We start from the raw sequence: 12,180 nt of genomic DNA, 5'->3' as shown, positions 1-12,180 counted from the left end.
ACAATTCTGATTTAACTGCTGTTTTATTGAAGCTGCTGGGTGTGCAGGATGATGAGGGGCCTGAAATAACCCACCTGTGAAGTGGTCAAACTTTGCACAACATCAATGCTCAGAATTTAATGCTACAGCATCAAAGCCTCAGGAAGGAAAACCTATCCCCTCTACTTCTGTGGGATCCTGGGTGGAGACCATATGACAGCATTTCCCCAGCGTGGAAGGAGGCTGCAAAGGCTGCTTGCGTCCCTGTAACGGTTAGCACCTGATCTCAGCAGAGACGTCTGTGCTGAGGTGTGTTGAGACGTCTTGTCACACACACTCCCCACTGCTCCCAGAGAGGGGTGTTCCCAGAGCATGGAAAATGCACTGTGCGTGAGAGCCCAGGACACGCTGATAGAGCATCCACTGGAGGATACTAGGGTGCAAGGAGGGGATGCAAGATGGAAAGGACCTCCAGTGGCCAGACACTAGAGGGTATGGGCAAAACTCTTGAGTAATTCTTCTCATCGAACGACTCTTGTACACAGGCTGTGGCACTGGTGCTGCAATACTTAGCATAGAGGGTGTGTGAGCAAAGGGAGCTCTCTCACCTCCTGCATTCCCCTCTCTGCATCCCCTTGTACCTGTCAGTCATGTCTTGGTGACACCTGGCAGCCAGCCAAGCATTTCACCCAGAGCAATTCTGTTGTCTGCTTCTCCTTCTGAGTCTAAGCCACTACAGAAATGCATGGGCTGGAGGCAGTTGCATTCAGCTGTGGCGCTTAAATAAGAATATTATCATCCATTTGTAATAAGGCTGTTGTTTCTTCACACTTTTGGGGATGCTCTTTCCTAGTCTGGGAGTTACCTAACTACAACAATAACCCTCCCCTCCAAGAGCTTGCTGGAACACATATTGTCCTTTATAAATGTTGAAGGGCAACAGTCTCTGTGGCTGGTAGGCACTGCCTGTTCACAGGTGCTCAGGGACCTTCTTGGAGGAGTCATGAAAGCTGAGGAGGCTGTGAGCACTGAGGTGGATGCAGCTTTACAGCTTGCAAGCAATAGTTATGCTGGGTTATGTTACCAAGACCTTGTTTATAAAAGCCACTGATAGTATGTTTGTCTTCTCTACAAGCTAATGGGGCTCCTCACAGCACCACACCAGTGACCTTGAAAGGGTCTTGAATACACTTACAACAATATACAAAGTGTTACAACATTTTGAAAGTAGACAGGGAGCTCTACCATGTACCTGTTATTTGAGATTGCTGAAATTGCATCTTTAAATGGCTGCTTTCCAAAATAATGAATCCTGCTTGAATGTTTTTAATTTCTCAGCTTCATAGAAAGTTTGCAAATCTTACTGAAAATTAGACAGGCTGATTAGAAAAGAATTTGATGAAACAACACAATACATTAAAGAAACTGTCAGGAGACCTACGTTCCCTGCTGCCCTGTCAAACAGCAGATATGTTAACACGTAAGATAATTGTGTTCCAATATGAACAGTTTGATTGCTGTTGATTTTCCTTCTGGATTATGTAACAAAACAGGTCCTTTTTTTGGAAAAGAAGAATACCTATGTGTAGTGTTCAAGTAAGACCTCTCTAGTTTTTTCTTTCATGAGATTTAAGAAGGTGTTCTACTGAAGGACAGCAAAACCACCTCCTGCACTGGGATGCCCTCTCCATTCCCAGCTGTTTACTACTTAAGCCCTAGTCAACTGTGCAGAGCTATTTTTTATCAGTGCAGCCTGAACTCAGTGACTGAAAAGTGCAATAAGTTGTTTTTGATTGGGTTATAATGTGCTATCAGAAAACCACCATTGTATTGTTCTTCTTAAACTAAAAAGAAGTATTTTTGTATTTCTTTGTTTTGTGATCTTGCAGACTCAACTCTTGGGAGTTATACTTGCTGCTGCTTCAAATTTTCTGATTAGTGTCTCTTTGAATATACAGGTATGAAATTATTTCTCTTTATTCAGAGTTGTTTATGTTTAGCAAGTAATTTATGTTACAATTGGTTTTTATGGTGAAGTTCAAAATACAAATTTAGTTGCATTTAATAAACATTCCCTCTCTTAACTGTAGTTTAACAGTGCCCTGCTGTAGTTGTTTGCAGTATGATAGCTCTCAACCTGTTCTGTGCTGTGATTCTCATATGGGAACAGAATAAAAATTCATAACTCCTCCTCCTCCTTGTAATGTGCCATAAGGCAATACCAGCTGTGACCTGCTTGTGGTCCCACTGGACATCACATGAACCTGTCTCAGGTCAAAATCTAAAATAGACTTGACCACAAGGTCTTATGCACTGCTTAATGAAGTGATTAATGTAATCAAATGCATAGAAACATAAAGTTTTTTGTAATATTTGGCCCCAAAACAACTTTGACCAACTTACTTTTCCTTCTGCAATCAGGATGAAATAATCTGAGTAAATATTATTTTACATCATAAAAGCAATGGGATGTGCTGACCTTACAACTATGGCAAAGGGTTGTAAGATGAGATTTATAAAATCCTTTCTGTATTAATAATTAGAATACATACTCAGTAGAAAGTTAAATAATTGATTGTAATCCATATCTCATAGACTTCATGGTATTTTTAGGTCTTTTAACAAAAGTTTTTAAAGTGCAGAAGATGTTGTGTAAGTTGTCCAGAAAAAGTATTTTTGCTAGCTTGTATTTTGAGTTGTATATGTCTCATATAATGCTATTTCTTGTTTTTTTTTCTGTGAAGGATAAAACAAGAGAGCTATGGAATATGAAATCTTCTATTCATAATAACCCATTATATTAATGCTGGGAAGTTCTTTGATGATTCCCTTCTATTTTAAGTATCTCTAGTTGGAGAATCCCATAGAAAGAAATCTGTTTAGCCAGAGATGGCAGGCAGGTTGAGATGATTGATGCTTCTCCAATATGAGTTCCAGCTTGCTGGTGGTGACAGTACTAGGACAAGCTCTGTTTCAACAGAAAAATTCTTGTTGGTGAAGTGGAAATTCAGTCCAGCCCATAATAATGAGGTTGTTCAGACTTCATATCTTTTGTCTGCTGAGGGCACTGAGTGCCTAAGTGGATGCTTTGCTAGGGGATATACTGAAGCATGCAGACAGACTTCTATTGACTTGTAATCATTAACAGCATTTACTGGATTTGAACAATCTTCCAGCTTTTTAAATGCTGTTTGGGAAAACCCAATAGCTCTGCATTGCCACTTGACAGACAGTTTCAACCGAAATTTTTATTTATGCTTTAAAATAGGTTCTTCTCCATTTAGTAACAGTAACTTACAAATATGAATAATGATGTTCCCTACATCTCAACATTTATTTTCACACTCATATTAAATGGACAGGCCAAATTTTATTGTTCTCTCTCCCTCTCCCACCATGCAGTCAGTTATCCTGCCTCTCTTCCCTCTAGCTGGTTGTCAGCTAAAGAACAGCCCACCATTTACAATGTATTTCAGCTGGATTATAAACAGCCTCCACCAAAATACCATCCACACACATTACTATGCAAAAAAGGCAGACATCTGGGAGCAAGAAGGCTGCAGGGGAGCCGCTGAGCTCACCCTCCTGTGTTCCCTGCATGTTTTCCATCACACTGTGCCCCCAAGAGTTATTCCTACAAGAACCTAGGGAGAAACCAGAGTTCAGGTTTCAGTTAAGAACTCGTCCTATTTGGTTTTCAGCAGAGATTTGGATTCTTGATTTGAATATTAATTAATATTCATTTCAATTGGATCTTTATTGGGCTTTTTTTGGTTTTGTTTATAAAAATGGAACATGAAAAATCCTGGATGTTACTGTGAACTGCTGGTCTGTAGCTCAGGGAATTTTGATTTCCTTATGCTCCTTTTCTCCTTGGAGGGCTAAACTTCCTAGAATTTCATCCCCCGAACATGTTCCACACCATGAAGCTTCACTAATGTGCTGCATCCTCTCAAAAAGAGGAACGACTGAGACTATGGTGTATCACAGACCTTACTGTTTGGCCCATACTCTGTAGTGTAGCCTACAGAGTAGAATGGGAGTATGTTTACAACTTCCCTGGGGCTCTGCAGGGAGACTTCCAAAATCAAATATCAACTGATGGAGAGAAAAATGTAATTTACCACCATTGATACTACAATAACCGTATCATTTGGTTTCCAACTTTTTGACCCATGTGCAAAGAGGCTGGTGAGGTATCTGAGAAAGGACACTATTCTGCAGAACTAATGTGGTAGACATTGCATCCTTCCTAATCATGACACCTTCCTGATGGAGACTGCCTGGACTCTGTTTCAGAAGACCAGTGTGATCAAAGTCAAATTATCCTGTTATATACAGGTTCTTGCTGTACAGCCAGAGAGACAACAATTACATGTGTTAATGATACCTTCTCCAACAAGAAATGTTGATGAAGTATTACTTGAGTATATATTATACCTGTTGATACAGGTATAGCTGGTTTTCCTTCTGAAAATAATGCTTTACCTGAGATCTTCTTCCTAAGGTCAAACAGAAGATTGTAGCCAAATCCTAAATTCTACCTAATTAATGTAGAGTCCTCTCTACAGCAGATGTGATTAAGTAAGTGCTGCCTTTTTCCTTTTGAAATTGTGTTTCTGGCAAGGATATGTATCGTGGAGCAGAAGCACCAAGTTGCCTGGTCCCCTTCTCGTGGTTTGTTGCCACAGTCTGATTCTGCCCCATCTCCTGCCCTTGAGTGTTTCTGGATTCAGAGCACAGCTGCTGAGCTTTGCTTTGAGAGAAGAACAGAGTTGTGCAGTGATAGCTAGGAAGCACTAGCTAGTATTCAATTCATATTTTCAGGTTTATTTAGAGGTCTAATTTTTCAGTAATTTCCACCATGGTTAAGAAAGCACGCATCTGAAGCGGCACCGAGTTAACAACAAGCTGAAAGTCATGTTTAAAAAGAAAACCTTGACACACCTGGAATTTGAAGTTGACAGCCCCTTTAATTATTCCACTTTTGTCAGACGTAGGAACACAATGGAAGCCTTTCTTTTCATGCCTGTTCCTAATAATTAATTTTCTAGAAATGCACTCATCTCCGACTGGCTTGTGAAACAGAGCCGAAGCCCTACTACACAAGCAAACTCTGGTGGTGTGGGATTACCCTCCTGGGGCTTGGAGAGGTGGGCAATGTCACAGCCTACGGATTTGCCCCCGTTGCCCTTGTTGCTCCACTGGGATGCGTATCTGTCATAGGTGAGATGGTTTGCCATTTCTTGCTTGGGTACATACTTTAATCAAACGCTTGTTTGTGACTAGAGGAATAATACCACAGGAGCTGCAGCAGGAACACAAGGGGAAAATGTTAGTTTTGTGGTTTGAAAAGAAATTATTCATATAATTACATGAGCTGACAGTTGAACACAAACCCTTAACTTAAGAGACTCTTCTAATATCTTTCTTTTTCTATAGTTTTGTTGTTTGTGTCACTCTGTGCTCTGCTAGTTCCTGCCAGTTGGTCACCCAGTGCTGTACCAGTGTTACCGGCTCTGTAAGCCCTCAAAGTGGGAGGCTGGCATCCTGCTGACTGCATAGAGCTGTGGTCTGATCCTGAGTACCTACAACATGTTTCCTTTGTTATCGTCACACCAAGCAGTTTCTGCTCCCTGTCCCCTGTCCATCACCATGATTCATGCTGACATGGGCAAACTTGCTTGACTTTCTGCAGTGTGTGACAAAAAGGGCCTAGAGATTTCCTGAAATGTTTAGCTCATTTATGGACATTATCAAAGTTGTTCAGTTGTTCCTTCATGTGCAGCTTAATTGGACTTTAGCAGAATTCTTATCCTTAGGACCCATTTGATATGAACTTACTTTCTACTTCATGTGGTTTCTTTGTAATAAAGGCACTGACAGGTGTGAGATGTTACAGGTGTTTTAAAATATGTTATCATACTGTGTTAAAGCAAAGCAGAGTGGACAGGGCAATATTGTACAGAGGCTGTGAAAGCAGGAATACAGAGTGCAGCTGTATCCCTTAATCAAGTTGCTCCATATCCACAGCCGAAACATCTAGGGCTGAGGTATCACAACAGCTCTGCATACGCTGGAGCCCATTTGCTTGCTATTGACAAGTGATAACATTTCATGGTCTGTCTCTAGCTACTAGTTTCATGCTTGGAAGTGACATTGCAGTGAGTGATTCTCCATGGGAAGGTAGAAAAGATGAATTATCTTCCTGGTGGACTGCCTGGCTGAAGTGGAAGGAGGCAGCCAACAATATATGGGTGCAATTTAGCAAAGAGATATTGGGGGAAGGAAACTGCAGGCAATTTACTGTAACCTTTAATGTTAAACTATTGCAGAATTTTGGAGAATGAGATATAAAGCCACAGTAGTTCACCATTATAGGAAAGATTTCTCAAAGAAAGGAATGAGATATTACCTGAGATGAAAATGTAAATTAATGTGACAAATCCTGGTGTGATTTTCGTGGCAGTAGTTATATCTTTAACAATAGTAGACATTTCCAGATGTCTCTGAATATAAAGGAACATTGACCAATCGAATTTGTTGCCCAAACTGAATAAAATGCAAATATAGAAAACTAGAAAGAAGAAGTGAGAAGAAGTGGGAAAGGAAAAAACTCCATGGGTTATTAAACTGTTGCAAAGAAGAGGTCACATTTAGGGCTGATATTTATCTGGGCAAATTCCTTCTTTACCTTTGCAATATGCAAAGAAATGTTGCTTGTTTCCTCCGTTCTCCATTTCCCCTTACTTATAACAAATACCAAGAAACCATTCTCCTAACTGTTATATCTTATAAAAATTCTCATCCACTTTTTTTTTTTCTTTTTTTAACTGACCCAAATTGCTTATTCTGGAAGACCCCAGAAAGTACTTTAATATTTCATATTCCATTCCCATATATCAGCTGACAGTATCCATTTCGTAGCCCAAACAATAGAGATATCTTAAATTTTATTTAGTCTAGCAAACATTCCCTTAAGGAAGGGAAAGTAAAAATGATGTAGGCAGCCAATTACAACAATAACTTCCCAGTAACACTTCCTACCACTAGATACTTTCCTGTCTTCTGAAATTAAAGCCAGAGAGAGAGATCATCCTTTTAATTTTAGAAGAGCTCTTCATTTAGGGCAATGACAAACTGACCAAGACACATGTGCATCATCTGCTAACAATGGGGCAAAGGATAGTTTAGGCAGCAGGTCTTCCAATTTAAAAGATCAGGAAATATTTTTCTCATTAAGTTGTGGCCTGGTTTAGGTAGTGGAGGGTGGACTTTGTACAGTCTCGTTGGCAGTTGATTTGAGGTATTGTTGAATGTGTGTCTTTCATAAGTTAATTTTTTTAAATGAAGAAATCAAGCACTTGATAACAAACTCAAAATCTGTATCTGAACCCTAAGTCCACCCTTCTGATAAGCATTTTTTTCCAGATTTGGTGTCAGGACATCCCTGTCAGCTGACTCTCACTGACATTGGGTACCCAGTACCTATGGTGTACTGAGGGGAAGGCTGCTTTGCAGTATGCCCAGTCATCTAGGGGATTCTCTAAAGATCTCCATCACTCTGGGTCTGCATGGAAAGTTTCCTTTGCCTGGAAACCAGGGGTTTGGAGGAGGATAAGGCAGACTGGAGTCTCTGCCCAGAACAGATTTGGGCTGTACCCATCATATGTCTCCAGACCTCTGAGACGGGAAGCATCCTGCATCTTAAAATAGATGGAGCCAACATCTATTATGCTCTGCTACCACATTTAACAGCATCCAACTGAATTTTGCATTTAACCCGGTACCAATTAAATAGTGAAAAGTTTGTGCCTCATTCTATTGAGCTGGGTGCTTCTGATGGCTGATTTTAGAAAGAATCCAGCACCACAGACCATGAATTGGCATGACACCAGTAGATTTTAATTTTTTTTCTTAGAATTAAGCTACAAAGACTATATTTTTCTTCTTACACAGTGGAAGTATTTCTGTGTGTGGTTGCAATGATGCAAGCTCTACATCTGTTCAGGGTTTTAAATAGTTTGAGAAGACAGCAGTTGTTTTCTTCAAGAGGAGAAATTGGTAAATTTTTAATTTAAAAGTGGAGGAGTAATACATGTTTAATGTGATCATTAAAAAGCTTTTTATACTTAAAAATTAAAAATCATGTTTTACATGTAGCTCGGATAATTTTAGGCTGCTGTGGTTTTTAGCTCATTGTCTTGCTTTTGTCTGCAGAAATAACTTGGGGGTGGAGGTGGGGATGAGGAGAGGCCAGTGGTATCAGAGATCATTTCTTCTGCAGTTTTCATCATTCTGTAGGGAGTTGGTTTACACTTACACTCGCTTAGACTGACGTTGAGATCCCTTTGCATTTTTATATGCTCCTTCTAAATAGCTGTGGGGCAAGAAATTGCTTTAGGCTTTGAAAACTGATATCCCTGATGGTGCTTTAGGAAAAGGATTCTCAGATATTCTTGTAGAAATGGATTTCTCGCATTCACTGTAATGTAACATCTTTGTGGCCCAAGAGCTTGGGATTTTGAGAACTCTGTTACTAATGAGAACAAGGAAATATTCACCAGACTATTCTTTAAAATACTTCATTTGTACTTGTCTAGAAGATGCAACAAAAGGATTTTCAGGGTTCTTCCTTCTCCCTGCAGTGTGCATGACCTATAATCCATTTTCCAGAATTAAGCTCACCTTAATGGTGTCTCTTTTGAGCAATTCCTCTGATATTTGGCTTGCTTTTTTTTATTAGGATATTGGCATTAAGCATGGGGGAAAAATGTTTCATGTTTTGTCCACCACTTTTCCAGTACTAATATTTAATCATGTTAGAAATGTTACATGTTCAATGTGCAGGATAGCTATCAAGAGGTCAAGCACCAACTGACTAAATTCTGTAATATCTTTCTTTGTATTCAGTGCACCATTAATATCTACCATATAAACTAAGAATAGGTTTGAGTAGTCAATTAGCTGTGATGAATTTTTTCCCAGATGTCTTGGGCAGAGCTAGCTCTCTGTTCAACTCTGGCTATGCATACAGGTATTATTTAAGTTTCTCCAAATTTGTATTAATCCCCCCCTGACACAGAGCTCTGGCCCTGAAGGAGATCCAGGTCCCATCAGGTCTAAATGCACCCATCCTTCTCACACATGGACCCTCTCCCCTGTCTACCCCAAAATGACCCACTGTAGGTCAGCAGACTGGTTTTCCTTGAGCTCCTACCCTTCCCTTAAGCAAGACAGTGTATCTGAGATGTAGGCAGGAAAAGATGAAGGAGGTTTGAAGCCAACAGTCTCAGGGGACGTTGCTTCTCAGGCATGAATTGTCTATATGTAGACTTCACTGTGGAGATGGTGCTATGGACACTCAAAACCAGCTGTGATTTATCTGTCAGTGCCTGCAGAGTGCACGTGGACTTGCCTGTCCTCGAGCTTTGTGCATGGGCATTAGGGATCATCTGTGCTCCCTGTCCTTCTGTCCTCCCCAGTAGCCCTTCGCATGGGAGAGAGGTATTTCAGTCTGCTCCAAGGCTGTGAGCGCAGCTCCTTTCTCCAAACCAGTTCCTTTCCTTCTGAATATACTTAATAAAAATGCTTGGGCACTTCTTTAAATAATTTTTTCACACTACCCTTCAGCTAAACCACATTCCTCTCATGACCAGCAATCTCATCAGTTCAGCCTTTTTTCTTGTCCCCTTCTTAGTGTGCAGCCTCTGGATCCCCTGAGGAAAAACTGGTACTTGCCCAGCGAGGCCTGATCCCCATTCTCTGCTCCCTTAACCTCCTGCACATTTGAGCTGCAGTGATCAAATGAACTACCTGAACTACCACCTCTCCAGATCTTCCTGATTGTGTGGCAGACTAAAATAGCTTGAGTTTGAGGACGGATTAAAACATCTCCAAGTGCTTCTGTACTGTGATGGTGCTGAATCTTTTCAGCTTGGACAGTAGACTGAGGGTCTGTCTGTATAAAGGATACTTTAAGGTCACATCTTAAAATGTGACCAGCAGCAACTGCATCCTCACATCTTGAGCACTACTCAACAGATTTAATGCAAAATCAACAGGGTGAGCTTAAACTGCTCCATTAGATGGAGGCAGACCCTTAAGTTGCATAAAACAGCATAAACGCCGGGTCTCAAAGTGAAATGTTTTTCTTGTTGCACAAACTGGGAGAGGTGCAAACATTAAACAATAGTCTTCAAATCATCACTAGTACTCCTCCAGTATTTCTTCCAGACCACCAGTGAAATAGGTACAAAAGTATTCTGCAAAATGGGTGGGTTTAAATGCCTTTACCTGACTGAATCAGTTAAGCTTAACAGAACAGAAGAAACATTTGAGGCAAATATTAAATTTTGTGTTTTTATTGGAAACTATTGGACAAGACAGAAGCAATAAGAGCAGTCTATGCATTTGTGAGGAGAGTACTAATCTATTTAAAATAGTACATAAAGCTCATCTAAGAATTGAAAAGAGGAAAAGGAAGGATATACTAGTATTTGAAGTTATGAACAGTTATGAAAGGAATTATTTAGTGTAAAACCTGACAATAAAAATAGAGGTAAAAAGATGAGATTCATAAATAGACTCAATACCAGGAAAACAACTTAATGAAATATACTTATTTGTGAAATAGTTGTGGGTAGGAAAAATAAGTGATGGACACTCTTTCATTAGATTTTTTTTTTAAGGCTGGCTTGGACAAAATACAGAAATGCACTCTATGGATCAGTATGTATTTTCTATCTTTAACTTCTCTGACTGTGTATTATCCCTTTCTTAAAGAGACAAACAAGAAACAATCCTAACTGCAGCTTTCATGTCTAGGAGGCAGAGGAGTTGTTTTGTGAGCTGGGTTCTCACCATTCAGTGTCTGCTAGTGGCAGAACCCACATATCACACTACTCTTTATTTCTATTTGTGCTGGAGAAAACCTACATATGGAGATAATCGTAAATGATCACTCTCCTAAGAGAATGAGCAGATGACTAAGCTATGTGTAGGACCATTACAGCCCTCCCTTAAGGCACTTAATTGCATATCATGCAGAAAATGGACATTTTCTACCATTTTTTTCAATTTAAATTGAAATTCACATGCTGCAGTAAATATATATTCATTCAATAATGTGAATATATATTCATTCAATATATAGCGAATATATATTCATTCAATAATGAATACAAAACAGCCTGTTTTCTGCTGATGTATGAGAAGATGAAGTTGTTTCAACTTAACAATTAAGCTCCTGAACAAACTCTTTTTGTCCTATTTTCTTATGCAATAGCTTTTATTTATCATGATTTTGATGTAGTGCCAAGTCATAATATTTTTCATTTGAAATACTAACGCTGCATTTCCAGATTGAAGAGTTTCATGAGCCTTCAGAAAGGCTCTGTCATATAGATACGGATATTTTACAGGACCTATTTACTTCTCAATTTGTGGATATTAATATAAGCATGACGCAATCAAGGCATGAAATGAACTCGAGGATTTCATTAGGATGTGTTGGTTCTGTAAGGTTTAATCTTTAACAGATCATCTCCCAGATTTTCTGCCTTCCTCTTGATCTAGCAGGCTATCTGCCACCACTCTCACTGGGAGTAGGATCTGTACCTAGTTTTGAAAATTTTACCTTAATAATTAGTTAAAAAGCTAAAAATGTTCTGATTCACCCAAAAGTGTACAAGTCTTCTCAGACAACCAGGGATGCAGTCTTTGCTTCAATGACTTACAGGCTGACAATTCAAGCTTAGAGTTAGTTATGTGCTGTATTGCTAAAACCAGTGGTTCAAAACCAATGAGGCTTCTGAACAATGATAAATTGCTTGTTTTGTTGCCAGCTTACACTTTGACACAATTTTTTGTCTGTATTTCTGTATTGTTGTATTCTCTTGCTGACCAATTAAAAAAAAAAGACTACTAATACAGATCTTTATAACTGTCTATAGCTTTTTAAAAAAAAAAACAAACAAGCAAACAAATGAACAGTTGCAAAGACACTAATACTTTTCAGCACAGCAGTTGCCCAGGTTCCTCCATCTATTCATTCGTGGAGTTGAACGTAATGGTCAGTGATTTATTTCCCACATCAGTATAATGGTGTAGGAGGAAGAGGTACACAGCTTCTGTGACAGAGGGTGAGCAAGAGGACCCTGGCTTGGGAAAGAGAAAATTGGGGCTGGGTGGTAGGAAGTT

General features: G+C 39.6%; 1 protein-coding gene across 1 annotated transcript in view; it reads left to right on the top strand.

Annotated features, from left to right (window-relative positions):
* NIPAL2 (NIPA like domain containing 2) overlaps positions 1–12,180 on the top strand; it is a 50,953-nt gene that overhangs the window by 15,587 nt on the left and 23,186 nt on the right. The window contains exons 2-3 of the mRNA XM_049822674.1: positions 1,869–1,937; positions 5,034–5,205. Of these exons, the coding sequence (XP_049678631.1) occupies positions 1,869–1,937; positions 5,034–5,205 (241 nt within the window). The remainder of the gene's footprint in view (positions 1–1,868; positions 1,938–5,033; positions 5,206–12,180) is intronic.

Source organism: Accipiter gentilis, chromosome 2 (genome assembly GCF_929443795.1).
Source record: "Accipiter gentilis chromosome 2, bAccGen1.1, whole genome shotgun sequence".
NCBI classification, from domain to species: Eukaryota; Metazoa; Chordata; class Aves; order Accipitriformes; family Accipitridae; genus Astur; species Astur gentilis.
Note: the sequence above shows the minus strand (reverse complement) of the source record. Positions and strands in the feature narration are given on the sequence as shown.